This window comes from Eretmochelys imbricata, chromosome 6, assembly GCF_965152235.1.
Source record: "Eretmochelys imbricata isolate rEreImb1 chromosome 6, rEreImb1.hap1, whole genome shotgun sequence".
NCBI lineage: Eukaryota > Metazoa > Chordata > Testudines > Cheloniidae > Eretmochelys > Eretmochelys imbricata.
In genome coordinates, this window is record NC_135577.1 from 6,046,448 (window position 1) to 6,071,249 (window position 24,802).

General features: G+C 44.5%; 1 protein-coding gene and 1 pseudogene across 1 annotated transcript; one reads left to right on the forward strand and one right to left on the reverse strand.

Annotated features, from left to right (window-relative positions):
- LOC144266026 (up-regulator of cell proliferation pseudogene) overlaps positions 1-24,802 on the forward strand; it is a 131,297-nt pseudogene that overhangs the window by 30,616 nt on the left and 75,879 nt on the right.
- Positions 4,729-5,667, reverse strand: LOC144266341 (olfactory receptor 5G9-like). The gene has a single exon (XM_077819792.1). The coding sequence runs from the start codon at positions 5,665-5,667 to the stop codon at positions 4,729-4,731; it is 939 nt and encodes a 312-aa protein (XP_077675918.1).

The following is a 24,802-nucleotide window of genomic DNA, read 5'->3' on the forward strand; positions in this document are numbered from 1 at the left end:
CCAGACATGAAATCAACAGACCTATTAACTTCAGTGGGACTTACCAAAGGCCCATAGGGAACAGCACCTCCTCCCGTCCAGGTCCAGTCATCTCTGCTGCCTTCTAAGAGGAAGGGGGAACATGAACCTATCTCCTCCCTGCTTCTCCCCCTCTTTTGGCTGATAGCTCGCAGCCAAAAGGGGATGAGCAGGGAGCGATGCTTGGACTCAGGAAAGCAAAGAGAATGCAGTCGTGCCTGGTGTCTGTGCAGGGGCGCTATGGTGGACACTTTCCTTGCACTGTCTCCTTAACCCTGCACATTCAAGCAAGGACAATGTGACCATTTACAGGCAATTCCTCCGCTAGAAACTTAGCTGTGCACAAATCCCAAGGCCTAGAAAACACATCCTGCACCAAAACTATGTGTCATAATTGGTTATAGGACCCACGACCTTCAGCACCAAAGCATAGGCCCTGCAGTGCATAGTTACTCCATTTGCTGGTCTCCGTAATAGATTTTTATCTTCTCTACGGACCAGCCACTAGATGGGGGCAGGGCGCATTTAGCTCATATGTTACATTTACTTCAAGTTTTCCCTGTGCAAAACGCTCCCAGAGAACTGTTTATTTGCTGGAATCTTGGTGTTTCCAGGTTAATGGAATATTTCTCTTTCAGAAACTCTTCACACAGAGGGTATGTCTACACTACGAAATCAGGTTGAATTTATAGAAGTCGTTTTTATAGAAATCGGTTTTATATATTCGAGTGTGTGTGTCCCCACAGAAAATGCTGTAAGTGCATTAAGTGCATTAACACGGCGGAGCGCTTCCACAGTACTGAGGCTAGAGTCGACTTCCGGAGCGTTGCACTGTGGGTAGCTATCCTACAGTTCCCGCAGTCTCCGCTGCCCATTGGAATTCTGGGTTGAGATCCCAATGCCTGATGGGGCTAAAAGATTGTCACGGGTGGTTCTGGGTACATATCGTCAGGCTCCCGTTCCCTCCCTCCATGAAAGCAAGGGCAGACAATCGTTTCGCGCCTTTTTTCCTGAGTTACCTGTGCAGACGCCATACCACGGCAAGCATGGAGCCCGCTCAGGTAACCGTCACCGTATGTCTCCTGGGTGCTGGCAGACGCGGTACTGCATTGCTACACAGTAGCAGCAACCCATTGCCTTGTGGCAGCAGATGGTGCAATAGGACTGGTAGCCTTCATCGTCATGTCTGAGGTGCTCCTGGCCGCGTCGGCCGGGAATGCCTGGACAGACATGGGCGCAGGGACTAAGTTTGGAATGACTTGACCAGGTCATCCTCTTTAGTCCTGCAGTCAGTCCTATTGAACCGTCTTATGGTGAGCAGGCAGACAATACGGATTGCTAGCAGTCATATTGCACCATCTTCTTCCGGGCAGGCAAGAGATGAGGATGGCATGCAGTCCTTCTGCACCGTCTGCTGCCCGCCAAAGATGTAAAAGATAGATGGAGTGGATCAAAACAAGAAATAGACCTGATTTGTTTTGTACTCATTTCCTTCCTCCTCTCCCCTGTCTAGGGGACTCATTCCTCTAGGTCACACTGCAGTCACTCACAGAGAAGGTGCAGCAAGGTAAATCTAGCCATGTATCAATCAGAGGCCAGGCTAACCTCCTTGTTCCAATAAGAACAATAACTTAGGTGCACCATTTCTTATTGGAACCCTCCGTGAAGTCCTGCCTGAAATACTCCATGATGTAAAGCCAGCCCCTTTGTTGATTTTAGCTCCCTGAAGCCAACCATGTAAGCCGTGTCTTCAGTCGCCCCTCCCAGCATCAGAGCAATGGCAAACAATCGTGCATCTGAGTTGAAAGTGCTGTCCAGAGTGGTCACAATGGAGCACTCTGGGATAGCTCCCGGAGGCCCAAACTGTCGAATTGTGTCCACAGTACCCCAAATTCGACCCGGCAAGGCCGATTTAAGCGCTAATCCACTTGTCAGGGGTGGAGTAAGGAAATCGATTTTAAGAGCCCTTTAAGTCGAAATAAAGGGCTTCATCTTGTAGACGGGTGCAGGTTTACATTGATATAACACTGCTAAATTCAACCTAAAGTCCTAGTGTAGACCAGGGAAGAGAGTTTCAAAGGCTAGAGTGATGAGGCATAAATAAGCAATAATGGGAAAAGCTATTTGTTTAGGCCTAGTCTACCCTAGAAAGGTTTGCCTGTTTAGCTATGCTGGTACAGCTACACCGTCAAACCAGCCTAGTGTAGCCTCAGTTTATGCGAGCAAAAGAGCATTTTTGCCTCTATAACTTATATCCGTTCCCCCAAAGAAATAACTAAATCAGCAAAAACACTCTTTTTTTTTCGCCATAATACCTGCATCTCCATTAGGGGCTGGGTTATGATCAAAACTTAGATCGACCCGGCTTTGTGACTCAGGGGTGTGGAAACATCGCACCTCAACCGACGTAGTTAAGCCAACCTAAATCCCCAAGTAGGCAGCACTAGCTAGCACCTCTCAAGGAGGCGGATTACCTCTGCCGACAAGAGAACACCTCCCGTCAGCACCGAGAGCCTCTACACTGAAACGCTACAGAGCTGCCACGGTAGCATTCCAATCTAGACAAGCCAACGTAACATAAGAACTAGGGGCCACCAAATGAAATTAACGGGCAACAGTTTTAAAACAAATAAAAGGAAGTTCTTCTTCACACAGCGCACAGTCAACCTGTGGAACTCCTTGCCTGAGGAGGTTGTGAAAGCTACGACTATAACAGGGTTTAAAAGAGAACCGGATAAATTCATGGAGGTTAAGTCCATTAATGGCTATTAGCTAGGATGGGTAAGGAATGGTGTCCCTAGCCTCTGTTTGTTAGAGGGTGGGGATGGATGGCAGGAGAGTGATCAGTGGATCATTACCTCTTAGGTTGACTCCCTCTGGGGCACCTGGCGTTGGCCACTGTTGGTAGACAGGATACTGGGCTGGATGGACCTTTGCTCTGACTCAGTGTGGTCATTCTTAATATTCTTATGTTTTTATAATGGGACATGCATGTGTTTTGGTTTGGTGTATTAAATTTGACCCGATGTGTATTTATGTAAAGATTTAGGGTCACAGGATAGCAGATTCTTTTAGGTAGGAAAGGAATAATTTCGTCCATCACTCCTTGATCCATGGAGGGCAGATGGTCTGCTGGACTCGGACTCAGCAGACCTGGATCCATTCTTCTCCTCTGTCAGAAAGTGGACAAATCACTTAAATTGCCCCATAGGTCAGTACTACCTTTACAGTGATATCAAGTTAAAAAAAGTCTCTCTCCTCACTCTGACGTGTGGTGGTCTACTCTGCAGAATTGAAGCAGTGAGCTAATTGCTGAGCAATGTGGGTAGTGGATAAAGCGTAAGGATTTTAAGAAAGACAGTTTTGGGGAAAGGGAATGGCTGAAGGTTTTGAGGCTGAGACAAGGTGCCTTTCCCCTTTGCATCACCAGTTCTAGTCCAGGGAGGAGGTCAAGATCCATGAGCCAAGAAAGATGATGGGTCTTGAAATGGGATACGATTGTTTTCAGCTTTAGGTCACAGATCTTTTTTTTCCCACACCCTGTTCAGCGAATGGAACCAACATTCCATGTACGGAAACAGCACCACAGGGAAAGCCAAAGACATTATCTCAGCAGCAGAACAGATCCTGAGATCCATTTTAACTGGCTGCACCTCTTTCCACAGCTTTTTCATTCTTCTAGAAAATGGGAAAGAACAGGAGAAAGACGAGTGTTTATTTACCTGTAACTTTATTATAAAATATTATGGTTGCTCCACGAAGGACTGGAAGAAGAAAATAAAATGAGTTATGGCAATAAATAAACGTGTGGTGATATATACCATTTGTGGTGGATTGAAATAAATTAATAAAGAAGGATGACAGGGAGGAAATTGTGTTCATCTGGCTTATTCAAACCTTTCACTGCATGCAGGTAACATGAGAAAAACTCTCATGTTTTCTATCCTGAGAAAAACTGGAACATTTCTAACTGATTTCTTAGTGTATTAAGCTTAGTGTTTTGTTTTATTTTGCTTTGTTCTGTCTGTTATTACTTAAAACCACTTAAATCCTACTTTTTATACTTAATAAAATCACTTTTGTTTATTTATAAACTTAGTGTAATTGTTACCTCGCCAGGAGCCGGGGGGCAGGGGCAGCTGTGCATATCTCTCTTGCAGGGATATAGAGGGTCAGCATTTGTCATGTTATCCTGTGTAAGCTTTATACAGAGTAAAAGAGATTTATTTGGGGTTTAGATCCCATTGGGAGCTCGGTATCTGTGTACTGGAGACAGGTGTCCTACTCAGCTGGTTTCAGTCTAGATCTGCAGCTTTGGGGGCATCATCCAGAGCCTAGGTCTGTGTTGCAGCTGGGTAGTGTGTCTGGCTCAACAAGACAGGGTTGTGGAGGCCCAGGCTGGAAGGGAAAATGGGCTCAGAGGTAATTTCAGCACATGAGGTGACAGTCCCAATGAGGGTCTCTGTGACCGAACCCGGCACACTATGCACTTGGGTTTTCTGCATTTTATCTGATGTTTCCCTTGTTTTGTCCACTGATCTCAGTTGGGGACTGCAGACCTTGTTGGAATACAAAAAAAATTAATAATAATAACAATATAATAATGAACAAAACTGCCACGGGCTCTCCGCAATTATTTTGTCATTGTCTGAGAATTGAATTCACCTCTTTTCACTCCCTACCACTAAACCAGTCCTGAATTAAACAGATTCAAGAATTGTTTAGTAGTTTATTCATTGCTTTCCTCAGGGCGTCCTTCACCTCCGTGTTCCTCAGGCTGTAGATGAGGGGGTTCAACATGGGGATCACCAGCGTGTAAAACACTGAGGCCACTTTGTCTGTATCCGTGGAATAGCTGGAGGTGGGACGTAAATACATGAAGAGGCTGCTGCCATAAAACAGGACCACAGTAGTCAAGTGGAAAGTGCAGGTGGAGAAGGCTTTGTGTCGACCCTCGGCAGAGCGGATCTGCAGGATGGTGGAGGTGATATAGACATAGGAGAGGAGGACAGTCACAAAGCTGATGACTTGAATGCAGCACATTGAAACAAACATCACAATGTCATTGATGCGGGTGTCAGAACAGGAGAGTGCCAACAGTGGGAGGACATCACAGAAGAAATGATTGATGATGTTGGAGCTGCAGAATGACAGCCGAAATGTACAACACGTGTATATCATTGAATCCACCACCCCCACAGCATATACCCCAGCCACCAGCTGTTTACAAAGCTGCCTAGACATGGCGACCGTATAGAGCAGCGGGTTACAGATGGCCACATAACGGTCATACGCCATCACAGCCAGCAAGAGGCACTCAACATCTGCAAAAGCGATAGAGAGATACATTTGCACAGCACAGGCTGTGTAAGAAATGCTTTTCCTCTCGGCTAAGAAATTCATCAGCATCTTAGGGGAAATTATTGAGGAAAAGCAGAGGTCACAGAAAGACAAATTCCTGAGGAAAAAGTACATGGGGGTGTGGAGTCGGGGATCAACTGTGATTAACAAGATCATCCCCCCATTCCCCACCAGGGTAATACCATAAATCAGTAGGAACACCACAAACAGGGGAACCTGCAGCTCCGGACGATCTGTCAGTCCTGAGAGAATGAACTCAGTCGCCTCTGAGTGATTTCCCTCTTCCATCTCCTCTCAACAGAGATCAGACAGCTAGAGAGATGTGGGCAGGTAGATAGTGAGGAAAACCTGTCCCGTCTCTGTAATGAAGTAAGTGAAGATAAATGGAGATCAGTTTCTTAACGGACATCAGTACCAGCTCAGGGAAGGGCTTCGTCCACAAAGCCAGATGTTCACAGCTGGTCATTCCAGATGTTCCATAAAATGCAGGCACTGTGCAAATACAATGACCCACAGGTTAATCATGCCCCCCACACAAACACTCCTGTTCACTAATCCAAACACAAAACAGTGAATTGTGACTCTGCTGTGAGAGAATCAGTTTGAAGGGATTATTCCTTATTTAAAGAAGGGGTGAGAGTAAAGGAGTGTCAATCTTTTAACCCTCTTTGGGCAAGGGGAGCTCTGTGGCTTGGCACGTCCATTTGGGGTAAAGTTGCTTACTGTGCTAATTAAGCTTTTTGGCATTTACTTGAGCCTGTATGAAAACCCAGCGACATCATGGGAAGCCCTGGCTTCAGTGATTTTATAATTGCCTATTTTTTTCCAACCCATGAGATCACTCCTTTAGCTGAAGGGGTAGGAGCTGGGGCTGAGGCTTTTAGTGCTGGAGGTCTGGAATTGAATAGCTGCTGATCCCCATGGTGTCTCTGTGTGTGTCTGACTGTAATTCAGGACAATAGCACGTACCTTCTGAGAAGAGAGAGAGAGATGTGGTGGCATTTCCCCATCAACAGAAACTGCCAGTCTGGGAGCATGCAGGAAATTTTATACTGAGATGTGCGATCTATGGCACATGATTCAAAAAGCAACTGAGAGTACCTGAGTTCAGAGAGCCACAACACCTAATCAATGCATTCAGTGATCCAAAGCCAGCTTGGTGTAATTGGTGCCCTGGGGATTAATGTGACCTATTCTTTCTTACTGTGTTATTAAATGACACAAATTCTACCAGAGTTCCAGAGTATGAGGTTAGGGTATATTTCACCATGGTGTATTCATTGTAAGTTGGGTACTGTGTAGACCTAATCCACAAAGGGTTCTCTTTTTTTTTGTGGTGACCGAAATTTTTTAGCTAAAAACTTAATATTTCTATAGGTTATTCCCTAAAGTAGAAAAGATCGTTTCACGCCTTTTGCTTGCTGGAGACCACATGATGACCAGAGGAGTTCAGGTGCTCAGGAGGAGACCACAGCATGCTACGGACTTCTGCAGTTCACAAAACTATCCCTTTTGCATGCATATTATCTGCATGTTATTTGCACACCGAGCTCAGTTTTAGATGCTAAATAAATCTATGAGTCAACTAGAAATAATCATGATCCCATCACAAATATTAAAACATTTTTGATAATGTATGAGAAGTTATAGATTACAGTGTATCATGTTATTCATACATGTTCCAAACTGAGGCTGGCAAACTGGTCTCTCTTCAACAAAGAAATATTTGCTCCACTTAATTTTGTACCTAAACAATAATCAGAGTCATTAAGCAGGAAGGGAAACAAAGGTATCCCCAAAAGGTGAGGAAAAAGCAGAAGGGAACATCCTTCTACATAGATTTTGTTCTCTTCTGGTAAACAGGTGGAAATGTTTTTCAAAGTAGGGACAGGACTATAAAAAGAAGGGGCAGACATCCCAAGGAACCTCTCTCTCTCTCTCTCTCTCTGCCCATTGATTTACTGCGTCTGAAGAGGAAACTTTTTCTTTGAATTACACATCATTTATTAACTGAGGCAAAAGTTGCATTCTAGCTCTATTTTTCTTGTAACCATGTCTGACTTCTATGCCTTCTCATTTGCACTCATGGAAAATCTATCTTTGTATTCAATAAACTTTGTTTTATTGTTTTATCTAATCCAGTGTGTTTAAATAGAAATGTCAGGGAATTGCCTGCATATTTGTGCTGATAAAGAAATAATGGACAATGTTGCTTGTATTGTCCAGGAGAGGACTGAGCAGCACAGGACATTTCCCTACATTTCAGGAGGAAAATCAAAGACTGGGGAATATGTTGGGGTCACTCTGCAGTATAACCAAACGTGGTGAGAGCCAAGGAGCAAATCTCAAAGTCATCAAAGCCAAATTTAATCTCTCCTGCCAAGGAAGCAGTTCCAGAGGTATAAAGAGTAACATTGGTGTGGTTAGCAAACAGGGAAAGATTCGACTCTATCTCTGATTATAGGTTTCTGATCAGGTACTGCTTCTGTCCTTTCAACTCATTGGAAGTGAAGGGAGGAAAAAGAAAGAGATACCACCAAGTCATGGGCAAACAAGTCAGTTTCAGAACATTTCAGCCTTTAATTGAAATGACAGCGAGCCATTCACGGGAAGGGAAGTAAAGAATGATCCTTAGAGGAGAAATTTTAACTTTTCTGAACATATTTACCTATCAAAAGAAGGAAAGAGCTTTATGAAGGGAGGCAGAAGAATGATGGAAAAGAGGAGAAAATCTCTTTAATAGGAAGGGGGAAAACTCACCCATCAATTCAGGGTTATGTCTGTACTAAGGCCATTGCATTGACTCAGCTGTGATGTGCAGCAGCACCACAGTGTAGATGATTTCCACGTTGATGGAAGGGTTTTTCCATCATTGTAATTAATCCATGTCCCCGAGAGGCAGTAGCTCAGTCAATGAAAGAATTACACTGAGGGTTTGTACATGTTAACTGCCTCGCACAAGCTGTGAAAAGATTCCCCGCCCTGTGCTACAGAGCTCTGTTGATCTAATTTTTAAGCAAAAACCAGGCCTCAGAGAAGCTGCTGATCAAAAAGAACAGTTGGGAAATCTCATCCTATCTCCCTGACAGGTGTTCGTCTAACCTGCTCTTAAAAAATCTCCAGTGGTGGAGATTCCACAACCTTCCTGGGCAAGTTATTCCAGAGCTTAGCCATCCTCGCTGTTGGGGTCTTTTTCCTATTGTCCAACCTAAACCTCCCTTGCTGCAATTGAAGTCCATCGGTCCTTGTCCTATCCTTCCCCTACTCCCACATTGTTTTGCAATTTTATTCTTAAACTCTGTGTGACGGGTTGTGTCACAGAAACCCCTTTGGGACTGACACCTGATGTGCCTAGACTACCCCTGAGCCTGTTTTCCCTGCCAGCTTGGGACTTCAGTACCTTAACTTGTTTGAGCCAGGCAAACAGGCCAATATTCATAACTTTGAATACAAAAATTTTACATGCATGCAAATAGGATGAATATATCCAGTAGATCATAACCTTTTCAGAGATATGTTACATGGTCTGTCTGGCATAAAACATATCCCAGTTATGTCATATTTACACTCATAACAATATTTTTATAAAGCATTATGAGGTGCAACGTCACACTCTGTTTCACGGACTATAATTTGTAGGAAATAAATATAATTAACAAAAGGATCAGGAGGGAGCTGGCTTGCTCAGAGATATTTTGTAGCAGCATCTGCAGAGATGCTGCAGAGATCTTGAGCGTTAACCACCAGTTTGGGGAATAGTCTCCTTTTTGCAGCCTGCCCTGACCATGGCATTTTCAGTGAGGACTGTCTCAGGCATTTCTGGGTCACAGGAGGGAGAAAGCCAGGAGCAGGAGTTATGAGCATGACTCTTAGAGGAAGTATGGGCACAGTGTTTCCTGGGCACAGACCTGGGGTGACAGATTTTGGAGCTTCTGAATACAGAGTTTGCTGGTTGTTGGTTGTTTCTACTGGTGTTCAGGGAAGCAGGACATTGTGTACATTCTTTGTAACCCCTCACCCACAGATTGTACTAAAGAATAGAGCTGACTTGGATCACAGGTTGGCACCACTTCAGAGAAGCGGGCACCAACATGCCCTGGTGCACTGATAATACCAGGCAAGACCGCACACCCATGGGGGATAATTTCTGCTACCACAGTGAAGAAGGGAAGGGTCATCACTGGGCCCGCGTTGGATCTCCTTGGTGGGAGGTGATGACCACAATGTCCTTGTGCATCTGCACCAGTGGATCAGTGCATTGCCCCATCCCTGTGATGACCTCACTCTTTCATGTCAATCGAACGCTACTGTCAGTCCGCACCACACCTTTCGTGTTATTGGGATATTTTTGAGGTTGGTGGCTGTGACATACCAGGGTTCAACCCAGACTAATCAGCGGCTGTGTCACACCTGCCTGCAGCCTTGCAATGCCTTGCTAAAGTGGCTTCCACGTGAGCCGCTCACAGACAACCCTCAAGCATGGAAATCGCACCCGAGGCATGTGTGTGTAACTGCAGCCTGGCCAGGAATAAGTGGATTACACCCAGGCTCTCACCACCCTTGTTTATACTGCAGGGTGACCCCAACAAATTCCCCAATCTTTGATTTCCCTCCTGAAATGTACGTCCTGTGCTGCCCAGTCCTCTCCTGGACAATACAAGCAACATTGTCCATTATTTCATTATCAGCACAAATATGCAGGCAATTCTCAGACATTTCTATTTAAACACACTGGATTAGATAAAACAATAAAACAAAGTTTATTGAATACAAGGATAGATTTTCTGTGAATGCAAATGAGAAGGGATCAGCAGCTATTGAATTCCAGACCTCCAGCACCAAAAGCCTCAGCCCCAGCTCCTACCCCTTCAGCTAAAGGTGTGACCTCATGGGTTGGAAAAAAATAGGCAATTACAAAGTCACTGAACCCAGGGTTTCCCATGATGTCGCTGGGTTTTCATACAGTCTCAAGTAAATGCCAAAAAGTTTAATTAGCACAGTAAGCAACTTTACGCCAAACTGACGTGCCAAGCCACACAGCTTCCCTTGCCCAAAGAGGGTCAAAAGATTGACACTCCTTTACTCTCACCCCTTCTTTAAATAAGGAATAATCCCTTCAGACTGATTCTTTCACAGCAGAGTCACAAGTCACTGTGCGGGGGAATGATTAACCTGCGTGTCATTGTATTTGCACAATGTCTGCATTTTATGGAACATCTGGAATGACCAGCTGTGAACATCTGGCTCTGTGGACGAAGCCCTTCCCTGAGCTGGTACTGATGTGCATTAAGAAACTGATCTCCATTGATCTTCACTTACTTCATTGCAGAGAAGGGACAGGTTTTCCTCACTATCTACCTCCCTACATCTCTGTAGCTGTCTGATCTCTGTTGAGAGGAGATGGAAAAGGGAAATCATTCAGAGGTGACTGAGTTCATTCTCTCAGGACTAAAAGATGATCCACAGCTGCAGGTTCCCTTGTTTGGGGTGTTTCTACTGATTTATGGTATCACCCTTTTGGAGAATTGGGGGATGATCTTGTTAATCACAGTTGATCTCCGACTCCACACCCCCATGTACTTTTTCCTCAGGAATTTGTCTTTCTGTGATCTCTGCTTTTCCTCGATAATTTCCCCTAAGATACTGATGAATTTCTTAGCCGAGAGGAAAAGCATTTCTTACACGGCCTGTGCTGTGCAAATGTATCTCTCTATCGCTTTTGCAGATGTTGAGTGCCTCTTGCTGGTTGTGATGGCATATGACCATTATGTGGCAATCTGTAACCCGCTGCTCTATACGGTCACTATGTCCACTAAGCTTTGTAAACAGCTGGTGGTTGGGGTGTACGCTGTGGGGATTGTGGATTAAATGATATACACATGTTGTACATTTCGGCTGTCATTCTGCAGCTCCAACATCATCGATCATTTCTTCTGTGACGTCCTCCCACTGTTGGCACTCTCCTGTTCTGACACCCGCATCAATGAGATTGTGATGTTTGCTTTCATGAGCTGCATTACAGTGAGCAACTTTGTGACTGTACTCCTCTCCTATGTCTATATCATCTCCACCATCCTGCAGATCCGCTCTGCCGAGGGTCGACACAAAGCCTTCTCCACCTGCACTTTCCACTTGACCGCTGTAGTCCTGTTTTATGGGACCCTCCTCTTCATGTATTTATGTCTCACCTCCACCTATTCCATTGATACAGACAAAGTGGCCTCAGGGTTTTACATGCTTGTGATCCCCATGTTGAACCCTCTCATCTACAGCCTGAGGAACATGGAGGTGAAGGACACCTTGAGCAAAGCAATGAATAAACTGCTAACCAATTCTTGAATCTGTTTAATTCAGGACTGGTTTAGTGGTGCGGAGTGGAAACAGGTGAATTCAATTCTCAGACAATGACAAAATAATTGCGGAGAGCCCGTGGTATTTTGTACTTTATTATATTGTTATTATGAATAATTTGTTTGTATTCCAAAAAGGTCCCCAACTGAGATCAGTGGACAAAACAAGGGAAACATCAGATAAAATGCAGAAAACCCAAGTGTATAGCGTGCTGGGTTTGGTCACAGAGACCCTCATTGGGACTGTCACCTCATGTGCTGAAATTACCTCTGAGCCCATTTTCCCTTCCAGCCTGGGCCTCCACAACCCTGTCTTGTTGAGCCAGACACACTAGCCAGCTGCAACACAGACCTAGGCTCTGGGTGATTCCCCCAAAGCTGCAGATCTAGACTGAAACCAGCTCAGCAGGACACCTGTCTCCAGAACACAGATACCGAGCTCCCAATGGGATCTAAACCCCAAATAAATCTCTTTTACTCTGTATAAAGCTTATACAGGATAAAATGACAAATGCTTACCCTCTATATCCCTGCAAGAGAGATATGCACAGCTGTTCCCCCCCACCCCCGGCAAACACCCCGGTAAAAATTACTTACACTAAGTTTACAAATAAACAAAAGTGATTTTATTAAGTATAAAAAGTAGGATTTAAGTGGTTTTAAGTAATAACAGACAGAACAAAGCAAAATAAAACAAAGCACTCAGGCTAAGCTTAATACACTCAGAAATCAATTACAAATGTTCCAGTTTTTCTCAGGATAGAGGGCTGTTGCCTGCATGCAGTGAAAGGTTTGAATAAGACAGATGAACACAATTTCCTCCCTGTCAAATTAATTTATTCAAATCCACCACAAATGGAATATATCACCACACATTTATTTATTGCCATAACTCGTTTCATTTCCTTCTTTCAGTCCTTCCGGGAGCAACCGTAATATTTTATAATAAATTTACACGTAAATAAACACTCGTCTTTCTCATGTTCTGTCCTATTTTCTAGAAGAATGAAAAAGCTGTGGAAAGAGGTGCAGCCAGTTAAAATGGATCTCAGGATCTGCTCTGCTGCTGAGATAATGTCCTTGGCTTTCCCTGTGGTGCTGTTTCCACACATGGAATGTTGGTCCCATTCCCTGAACAGGGTGTGGGAAAAAAAGATCTGTGACCTAAAGCTGAAAACAATCATATCCCATTTCAAGACCCATCTTCTTTCCAGGCTTATGGATCTTGACCTCCTCCCTGGATTAGAACTGGTGAGGCAAAGGGGAAAGGCACCTTGTCTCAGCCTCAAAACCTTCAGCCATTCCCTTTCCCCAAAACTGTCTTTCTTAAAATCCTTACGCTTTATCCACCACCCACATTGCTCAGCAATTATCTCACTGCTTCAATTCTGCAGAGCAGAACACCACACATCAGAGCGAGGAGAGAGACTTTTTTAAACTTGATATCACTCTAAAGGCTGTACTGACCTGTGGGGCAATGTAAGTGATTTGTCCACTTTCTGACAGAGGAGAAGAATGGACCCAGGTCTGCTGAGTCCGAGTCTAGCAGACCATCTGCCCTCCATGGATCAAGGAGTGATGGACGAAATTATTCCTTTCCTACCTAAAAGAATCTGCTATCCTGTGACCCTAAATCTTTACATAAATACACATCGGGTCAAATTTAATACCCCAAACCAAAACACATGCATGTCCCATTATAAGAACATAAGAACATTAAGAATGGCCATACTGAGTCAGAGCAAAGGTCCATCCAGCCCAGTATCCTGTCTACCAACAGTGGCCAATGCCAGGTGCCCCAGAGGGAGTCAACCTAAGAGGTAATGATCCACTGATCACTCTCCTGCCATCCATCCCCACCCTCTGACAGACAGAGGCATGGGAAACCATTCCTTACCCATCCTGGCTAATAGCCGTTAATGGGCTTACCTTCCATGAATTTATCCAGTTCTCTTTTAAACCCTGTTATAGTCGTAGCCTTCACAGCCTCCTCCGGCAAGGAGTTCCACAGGTTGACTGTGTGCTGTGTGAAGAAGAACTTCCTTTTATTTGTTTTAAACCTGCTGCCCATTAATTTCATGTGGTGGCTCCTAATTCTTATGTTATGGGAACAAGTAAATAACTTTTCCTTATTCATTTTCTCCACACCACTCATGAATTTATATACCTCTATCATATCCCCCCTTAGTCTACTCTTTTCCGAGATGAAAAGTCCTAGCCCCTTTAATCTCTCCTCATATGGGACTCGTTCCAAACCCCTTATCATTTTAGTTGCCCTTCTCTGATCCTTTTCTAATGCCAGTGTATCTTTTTTGAGATAAGGAGATTACTGTACACAGTATTCAAGATGTGGGAGTACCATGGATTTATATAAGGGCAATAAGATATTCTCCATCTTATTCTCTATCGCTTTTTAATGATTCCTAACATCCTTCTTGCTTTTTTGACTGCTGCAGCACACTGCATGGACGTCTTCAGAGAACTATCCACGATGACTCCAAGATCTTTTTCCTGATTAGCTGTAGCTAAATTAGTCCCATCATTTTGTATGTATAGTTGAGGTTATTTTTTCCAATGTGCATTACTTTACATTTATCCATATTACATTTCATTTGCCATTTTGTTGCCCAAGTTTTGTGAGATCTTTTTAAAGTTCTTCAGTCTGCTTTGGTCTTAACTATCTTGAGCAGTTTAGTATCATCTGCAAACTTTGCCACCTCACTGTTTACGCCTTTCTCCAGATCATTTACGAATAAGTTGAACAGGATTGGTCCTTGGACTGACCCTGGGGGAACACCACCAGTTACCCCTCTCCATTCTGAAAATTTACAATTATTCCTACTCTTTGTTCCCTGTCTTTTAACCAGTGCTCAGTCCATGAAAGGATCTTCCCTCTTATCCCATGACAACTTAATTATCCCTTACATATGTTCTGTACCCATGTCTGTTGCTATAGGACATTATATCTCATTGGCTTAGCCAGTCCCCTTGTTGTTCTGAAGTTCCTCACTGGTGATTCTTTACCACGTTAATCAAGAGAATCACTGAGCAAGAACCTCAGGGCAGACATGACGATGAAAATGTAGGAGATGAGGATAACGAGGACGGAGATGATTTCCACAGAGCTGCCATAGTTATAGAGAAGGAGTTGATTGAGGGAAGTGTCGGAGCTCAAGAATTTGAGGAGCTGTCAGGGTTCCCTCCCCACTCTGAACTCTAGGGTACAGATGTGGGGACCCACATGAAAGACCGCCAAAGCTTATTTTTACCAGCTTAGTTTAAAACTTCCCCAAGGGACAAATTCTCCCTTGTACCTTCGATTAGGTAAATGCTGCCACCAACAAGTGATTCAACAAACATTTAGGGAGGGCCACTTGGAGCCCTCTCTTCCCCCTAATATACCCCAAGCCCCACACTCGCTTTCCTGGGGTGGCTTGAGAATAAACAAGATGACCATGACCTACCTTGGGTTTTTAGGACACTAAAAAAACCCCTATGAGATCCTTTAAAAAAACAGAACTTTATTAGAAAGAAAAAGGTACCTTAAAGTTAGAATAAGAAAAAAAAAACATAACCAGGAATACACCTTCCTCTCAACACAGAGAAAATCACAAGCCAATACAAAAGATAATATAATGCATCCCCTTGCTAGTGCTTACTAGTTCTGTAGAAGTTGAATTGCTTGCTTTCTTGATCTGACTCCCACAAGAGCCACACGGAACAGACAGAAGAAATCCTCCCGCTCACCCCCACCAGATTTGAAAGTATCTTCTCCCCTTATTAGTCATTTTGGTCAGGTGCCAGCCACGTTACTTGAGCTTCTTAACCCTTTACAGGTAAGAGTATTTTGTGCCTCTGGCCAGGAGGGATTTTGTAGTACTGTATACAGAAAGGTGGTTACCTTTCCCTTTATATTTATGACAGGAGCCAAGGTGGGTCTTCCCACCCTGTCAAGGTTCCTTCCCCACTCTGAACTCAAGGGTACAGATGTGGGGACCTGCATGAAAACCCCCCAAGCTTTCTTTTACCAGCTTAGGTTAAAACTTCCCCAAGGTACAGATTATTTTACCCTTTGCATTCTGACTTCCACTGCTACCACCAAACATTTATCTGGGTTACTGGGAAAGTGTTGTTTCAAAACGTCTTTCCCCCCAAAATCCTCATCAAAACCTTGCACCCCACTTCCTGGGGAAGGTTTGGTAAAAAACCTCACCAATTTGCATAGGTGACCACAGACCCAAATCCTTGGATCTTAAGAACAATGAAAAAACATTCAGTTTTCTTACAAGAAGAGTTTTAATAGAAGTAAAAAGTAAAAAAGAATCACCTCTGTAAAATCAGGATGGTAAATACCTTACAGGGTAATTAGATTCAAAACACAGAGAATCCCTCTTGGCAAAACCTTAAGTTACCAAAAAAGACACACAGACAGGAATATTCATTCTATTCAGGACAGCTTATTTTCTCAGCCATTTAAAGAAATCATAATCTAACACATATCTAGATAGATTACTTACTAAGTTGTAAAACTCCATTCCTGTTCTGTCCCCAGCAAATGCATCACACAGACAGACTTTCTCTTTCTCTCCCTCCTCCCAGCTTTTGAAAGTATCTTGTCTCCTCATTGGTCATTTTGATCAGGTGCCAGCGAGGTTATCCTAGCTTCTTAACCCTTACAGGTGAAAGGGTTTTTCCTCTGTGCAGGAGGGATTTTAAAGGTGTTTACCCTTCCCTTTATATTTATGACACACACCCTTTCCTTCCTGTGACTGGGGGTTGTTAACAGGCCACTTGCACCTTGAATTCTCCCTTGAAATATGTGTGAACTACTTACACTAAACAATCTGTTCCACCTTGTATTTACCTGTGATATTCTGAGTTAGTTTCTTAGACCTGAAGAAGAGCTCCGTCTCAGTTCAAAACCTTGTCTCTGTCACGATCAAAAGTTGGTCCAAGAAAAGCTATTACCTCCTCCACCTTATCTCTGTACAGTTCTGGTCAGTTATTGTACCAGCACCCCTTTGCTCTCAATGGCTAAGGTCATGTCTACAGTCGAGAGCTTACAGCAGCACAGACGTACTAATGCAGCTGTGCCGCCGTATGATCACTCATGTAGCTGCTCTGTGCTGATGTGAGAAAGCTCTCCTGTTGGCCAAATAAAACCACCTCCATAAGTGACAGTGGTTATGTTGGTGGGAGAGCTTCTGCTACCAACATAGAATCATAGAAGATTAGGGTTGGAAGAGACCTCAGGAGGTCATCTAGTCCAACCCCCTGCTCAAAGCAGGACCAACCCCAACTAAATCATCCCAGCCAGGGCTTTGTCAAGCTGGGCCTTCAAAACCTCTAAGGATGGAGATTCCAGCACCTCCCAAGGTAACCCATTCCTGTTCTTCAACACCCTCCTAGTGAAATAGTGTTTCCTAATATCCAACCTAGACCTCCCCCACTGCAACTTGAGACCACTGATCCTTGTTCTGTCATCTGCCACCACTGAGAACAGCCTAGCTCCATCCTCTTTGTGACCCCCCTTCAGGTAGTTGAAGGTTGCTATCAACACCCCCCTCACTCTTCTCTGCTGCAAACTAAATAACCCCACTTCCCTTAGCCTCTGCTCATAAGTCATGTGCCCCAGCCCCCTGATCATTTTTGTTGCCATCCGCTGGACTCACTCCAATTTGTCCACATCCCTTCTTTCATGGGGGGCCCCAAACTGGGTGCAATACTCCTCACCAGTGCCAAATAAAGGGGAATAATCACTTCCCTCGATCTGCTGGCAATGCTCCTACTAATGTTGTCCACACCGGCACGTCTCAAGCTGTAACTTACGACGCTCAGGAAGGTGTTTCTCTCACACCCCTAAGTGACATACGTTATAACAACAAAAGTGGTAATGTAGACCTGGCTGAAGATGATTCCATTCTAGCACAGTCTAAAATAATACAGGCACCTGTAATGGATGAGGGTGTAAGTGGCGGATATAATTAATTTTTATGGTCTCAGGAGAACGAGCCTCTTTGTATTTGGGTCACATATTCATGATGGGCCTCTGAATAAAGGCAAAATTCTCTGATTTGAACTTTCATCCATGATCTTTCCATCAACAAGTGGCTCTCTCCTGATGTTCAAAGGAGACGCTTGTAGTACTTATAGCCTGGATTTAATGTCACAATAACAATGCAACACTGTAATAGCAATATATGTCTGGAGAAAGAGAAGCCAGGGGCTGCTGAGCTCAGTGTTTGTTGTGTGGTTATTACACTAATGGTATATGTAGCTGTACATTGTTTTCCTTTTTTTTAAAGCACATTAAGTTCATTTACTCTATACCATCTTGCTGTATGGCTTGGCTGATACCGGAATCTAAAGTACAATTGTTTCTTCTCTCAGGCTTACAAAATGATCGTTCTGTGACATGTAGTTCTGAAACTATCTGTCTGCCTCTCTGTTCACCTATCTACATTCTTATACAGGGCACATCACCCTTGAATTGGAGAGCTTTCCAGACTGTTAAAGTGAGCAGATATGGGTCTCTAAAACTATTTTAAGATCAGTGATTTCATGCCCAGATTTAAGTGAGCATTTCTACGAGATGTGGTTATTATTTACATCGCCTATGGAAAGAGCAAGTGCCAGAGAGAGCAGCCAGCTCAACCACATTCCCTGAAACAATAAAGAGAGGAGAAGAATAGGTTTGTTATTGGTTATTAAAATGACAAGAAAATGCATTCATCTTGAAACCACTTCCCCTCCCTAGTGCGTCCTTCACCTCCTTTTTCCTCAGGCTGTAGATCGGGGGTTCAGCATGGGGATCACCACCGTGTAGAACACTGAGGCCACCTGTTCTTGGCCCAGTGAGTACCTGGTGTTGGGACGTAGGTATGAAAATATCAGAGTCCCAGGTTTGAGTGACTATGCTTTTTAGTTACTATTCTCGGAAAATAAACCACCCAAGAGATTGAAGGGGGAGGACAGAGTAACTCTCGGGAATGAGTTTCGCTCCTTTTCCACTCAAGACATCAGGGTGAAAGCTCGGCTGACAGTAATCAGAAATTGTGATTTATCTTAAGTCTGACTGATGGCCTTTGTGCAATGATTTGGGTCCCTCACTGCATCTTCTAGCACGATAGGTGGCCACATCTAGAGCTGGTTGGGAATTTGTTTTCCCACTGAAAATTTCAAATTTTCATTGAAAAATCATCATGTGTCATATTCTGGCTGTACACTGAAATATTTTGACTTGGAAATGCTGTTGCAGTGCCTCATGGGAGTTGTAGTTCAAGAGCATCTTGCTCCCACTTTTCCCTACAGGCCACACTCCCTGGTTGGGCGACATGTTCCGTGATGCACTATGGTCTCCCTTCTTGGTGAGGGGAGGAGGTGTATCATTACAGATTTATGGCCCCAGTGCATCATGGGAGATAAAGTCTGGCTGGGGAATGGGGCTCATCAAGGAGAACTGGAGCATGAGTCATTGGAGCTATTCATGAAGTACTCTGGCATCATTTCAGAATTGAAGTTTTTAGTTTTCAAATTAAAATCAAAAATATTTGGGCTCTGAGGACAGTCAGCATGTGCATATTTGAGTGCATATTTGGGGAGCAGTGGCAGTCAAGCCATGGATTAAAGTTAAAGGGAATCTCATTCAGCTCAGATAGTATGAACCTGAGGATGGGCAGAAATGGTGCCAGGATGGGCAGGAATGGCATCCCTAACCATCTGTTTGCCAGAAGCTGGGAATGGGTGACAGGAGATGGATCACTTGAGATGACCTGTTCTGTTCATTCCCTCAGGGGCACCTGGCATTGGCCACTGTTGCAAGACAGGAGACTGGGCTAGATGGACCTTTGGTCTGACCCAGTCTGGCTGTTCTTATGTTGACCTGTTTTTTTCTGTGCCGAAGACCTCATTGTGAGTCTTTGTGGACAATCAAGATGTCCTCATGGCTCATTACACCTGCACAGCAGATTTGCATATATTTCCTTACCTACACATTATTAGATTACAAGCCTGTAGGGCACTGCCCATGAGGTATGGCTTATCTAGGGATTGTTAGTAGAGAGGATTGGAAATTTTCCAATGGAATTGTTTTTTACCACAAAAAAAATTCATTTAGTCAACACTGTCATTTCCGTGCAAACATGTTTATTTTCGGCCGGGGGCGGGGAAGGAGACTCATTAAGAAAAAGAAACAATTGAAATGAACTGTTTTGGTGGCATTGGACTGGCAATATTTTGATTTTCTCGTCCGACATGACTTTTTGTTTCAGTTTTTCACCTTAGGAAACTAGCCTGTGTGTTACCGATGTGGAGTGGCACTCCTAAATATTATGCGGCCTTGAGCCTCGATGGAAGTACCTGTGAGGTATAACTGACCTAAAGATTACTAGGCCACAAACCTGTATGTCAATTCTTGTATAGCATTCCTCACTTAAAAATGATTATGCCCCTCATAACTGCCAGGCAGGGCCTGTGATATATTGCTCTCCTAAAGTGTATCAAGTCACCAGCCTGAAAAGCCGTACCTGTGTGGTGTTGCTCACCCAGGTATTATTAGGCCATATGCCTGCACGGCATTACGCATCCAGAGATGATTAGGCTTCAAGTAGTCCTTGTGTGGTTGTGACAGATGTTTTCCAAGGATATTGAATTAAGGTGAAATATCTTTGGAGTCCATTGTATTAACTACAAAGCTCATGCATCAATGTGGGCCTGGATGATCAAAGTGCCGTATTGAATAAGGTGGCAGAGAAGAATGGTCTTTTAGGACAATACATGTGAAGTGGATTTCATGGCAAATATCTAAGGAGAGGTGAATGCAAATTTCCCACCTCCAGTTCAGCAAAAACCCAGCTTATTGAAGCTATGGCCTGAAGAGTGGGCCTTTTTCTGCTGACTACCTGTTCCCAGAGGCACAAGATCTGTGGCCAAGCTGTACAAAGGATAGACTGACCTGTTCACAGGGGCTAGAGTTCTGAGCTGAGGCTTTTATGAACTTGTAGTCACAGGGAAAACCCCTAAGTGTGGTTTGAAAGACTGACTCCTACCAGAGCCCCTGCTGATTTGGGGTAAGCTCATTAGCAGGTGTGTAGGTTCTCTTATTGTTTTTAATATGTTTTCTCTGTAATAATTTCACCTTAAGAATACATGTGCCAGCTTTTCAAGGTCTGTGTAGTAATTTATAACTGCTGGCAATTACACTGTTCATAATCCTTCTGATGAGAAAGCAAAGCACAGAAGCTGGCCTGTTTAGGCAGTCTGATTTGCAGGGGATATCACAGTGTAGGCAGGGGACTGGAAAATTCCCAGTTAGGCGGGGAAGAGATACAGATCTCCGTCCAAGAGAGGTGTTGGCTGTGGAGCTGGGGGCCTAGAATGGATGCTCTTGGTGGACCAGTAGGGTAACCAGATGTCCCGATTTTATAGGGACAGTCCCGATTTTGGGGTCCTTTTCTTTTATAGGCTCCTATTACCCCCCCACCCCCTGTCCCAGCTTCAAAAACAGACTCCAATGAGAAACTGCAGAACTGGAATTAATTTGCAAACTGGACCATCAAATTAGGCCTGAATAAAGACCGGGCGTGGATGGGTCACTACAAAAACTAATTTCCCCCTACTGTTACTCACATCTTCTTGTCAATAGTTTGAAATGGGCCACTCTGTCTTCATTGGCCCCATTACCACTTCAAAAGTGATTTGTCCTCCCTTGGTATTCTACTGTTGAGATTAGCCCACTTCCACTTCAACTTGAATTGTCTCGTTAGCACTGACCCTCCACTTGGTAAGGCAACTCCCATCTTTTCATGGACTGTGTCTATATACCAGCTTACTGTTTTTTTCCACTCTATGCATCTAATGAAGTGGGTTTTAGCCCATGAAATCTTGTGCCCAGATAAATGTGTTCCTCGCTAAGGTGCCACAAGTACTCCTTGCTATTTTTGTATAAATCCTGCTTCTCTTTCAACAGGACTCTTTGGGTGAAGAAGCCTCTCAGAGTTCCCTAAGTTAGGACAGCAATCATCAAGCTTGTTCATTTATCTCTGGGAGCTGCTAATTTCAATGAATGTTTGCAGTGTTTTTGAAACACATTCCGATTTTAATGATGCACAGTGGACCCACTTTAACCACACTTGCAAACTTTCTTGCCAAGTTACGCAATCTCCGTTTGGCAGGCACAAACTTTCTCCTCATCCCACCGAGAGCTTATTAAAATGGTCAGAAGCTAATACCGTTTCTGCAGAGATGGGTCAATGAGACTAAATTAATCGCCTCAGGTCCTGCAAGTGTAACCTCCCTGGAATTTGCATTTTTGTTTTGTTGCCGGAGCCAGGGTGATTATTTTGAACCAGCACGCATAATCTCCAAAGTGCATTACCTTGTTCCTAACAGGGGAATTAAAGAAATTACCAGCAGAGAATTCCCTATGGGGGACTATACAGAGACAGAGACTAATTATTTCATTTGTAACTGCAAAACTGCACAGAAGATACATTTGAAATTCAAAACTGTTCTTCCAGTGACTTTATTAGTATCAGTCAAATATTACTATTAATTCTATTAATGTCAGACCTACAAATCCACCTCTCTCTCTGTAGCCCACACACCCTCTCCCCAGACATTGGAGACCAGGACAGACACATCTTGATTGGATGCACCTTAATACCGTGGGGAAACAGGGAAAGAATATGGACAGAATAAACATGTTTTAAACTGAAACTGCTATCACAGCCACAGGTTACGAAACAGGCTCTCCCCTAGGATAGAATAATTCCCTGCACTGCAGGAATGATTGGAATATTCTGACCTGTGGCATGCAGGACATGAGACTAACTGATAATCATGACCTCTTCTGGCCTTAAAATCTATGGACCCATGTACAGACTTAATTTCCTGTTCAGAAATAATCCAAAGAGAAGCCTCTGTGTTTAGAACTGTTTGTGTGAATTCAGAGCAGAATAAACAAAGATTAAAACCAGTTGCTAAAGACAGAAAAGAATATTTTGAAAATCCACCCACTCCCCAGATAGACAGTGCACTTCATTTTGATCTGTCGCAATCGTGCTGGCATTTCTATTTCTACTCCTGGATCCCCTGGCATTCCAGTCCTGTCCGTCTCATCTCTAATCTGCAGGATTCCCGCACATGCCCCCAGCTCTGCATCCAATCCTAATTTTCACCCCTTGGTTTTCATTACATAAAATACGTAGCATATGCGCACAAACACACACACACACACACACACACAATCTCTACCAACACACTTTAGTTGAGAGGATAGATAGCCTAGCGTTTAGGGGGCCTGTGGCAGGGCAGGGAGGCTAGTCGTAGTGGGGGTAAAGACACAATTGGAGGCTGGGGACTGGCTAGAGCAACATTTCGGGTGCGAGCCCGTTAGATGAGGTGGGTTCATGTCCCTGCCCCCCGTCAATGAGATTTTGACAGTCAATAGTATTTACATTTCTAAATGCCCCAAAACCTTTTTGAAAATGATATTGGAGCAACATAACCTAGGAAGGGTGTGACACCCGAAGAAGTTGTTGACTGATGTGTGCAGGCAGCAGCAGAGGGCGCCAGAGAGCTACCTCCGCCTGCAGCACCAACTCCAGATGGCAAGGGGCTCCAACACTGTGAGAACAGGAGCCACATAAGGAACTTAGCTAGCGAGACCTGACCTGTAATAACCCCTCTAATTCTTTGCCTGGAGCCCCTGGAATTGCAGTCATAGCCTGTCCACACAGCTCTGCCCATGCCCCTCAATCCTGTTGTGCTACAGCCCCGCCCAACCCCAACGTTTCAGTCTTTGCCCCCTCACAACACCTCACACGGCTCTTCTAAAGTCTTTTCCATAAAATATTCCATGCGTAAGTGCAGTGAATTTGTTTCAGCTCATGAAGCCTTAGGTGCAATGTAATGGAACTCCTGGGCAGAATTGTTGATACACGGTGATCTTTGTGTACTGAAGGGGGGCTGGTTTTTCCTGCAATCTCCATCCTAAAGAAAGTCTAAAGTCCCCAGGCCATTTCCTTCCCAGAAGCGCTTTAGTCTGCTCAGTGGTTCCAAGCTCACTGTGGACCAATGCTGAGCAAGGAAGCACTGCGTCGGCTGAGTGTACTGCCACTCCCTGCACCTGACGAAGTTGGTTATAGCCCACGAAAGCTTATCCCTAAATAAATGTGTTCGTCTCTAAGGTGCCACAGGACTCCTCGTTGTTTTTGAGTTTACTGAATTTCTCTGCTCCCACACAATCCTTGTGCATCTGAGAGGCATCACACAAACAAGGGAATGTGTAGCAGAGCGTGTCCAGGGACAGGAGTGGGAGTGTGTTATGGTGTTGGGCCCTATAGAGATAGTGTAATGAACCTGCCGGCTCATGGTCAGGCCTCACCTCCCACCCCACTTCAGAATTAGCTGGAGGAAAAGGATTGGGCCACAGCTCATTCTGGGAGGGGATCTGGTTCATGTATGTCCATCAGAGGGCGCTGTCTCTACCCAAGTTCCGCATCCTGACAGTGGAGGGGTCCATGTGAACCAAGGCGGTGGCACCCAGAGGGCAGGAGAGGATGAGGGTCAGCCAGGGAGCTGCTGAGAATGAGGAGGAGAGGCAGCAGACTGGAAGGCGCCCGTGGAAGGACAAGTAGCAGGCAGCCTGAGAGCAGGGCCAGAGGCTGGGGACGGGAAGTTGTAAGCAGAGCATTAAAGCACCTGAGGCTCTCAGTACACGAAGTGTTTAATGGTGACCCACCAAGGGACGGAGAATCCCCCAAGAACCTGCTGCTTGGACGGCCCACCGTGCTGACCTCTGCGCTCATGGTACACGGAGCTCACTAGAAGGGACTGGTCAACTTGCAGCAACACCCTCCAGTGGGGACAGTAGATTTGATCGCAGAAAAGGAAGAGCTGGAATTTTCCTTGCATCGTACAGGCCCCGATTGTGCCTGTTAGGCACAGCCAGCCTAGATCCTGACAGGTATTTAGGTGCCTAATTCACATGGAAATCAATGGGGCCCAGACATGAAATCAACAGACCTATTAACTTCAGTGGGACTTACCAAAGGCCCATAGGGAACAGCACC

What these genes read in the sequence shown, in the direction of transcription:
- LOC144266341 (XM_077819792.1), bottom strand. Translation starts at nt 5,667, where the DNA reads ATGGAAGAGGGAAATCACTCAGAGGCGACTGAGTTCATTCTCTCAGGA.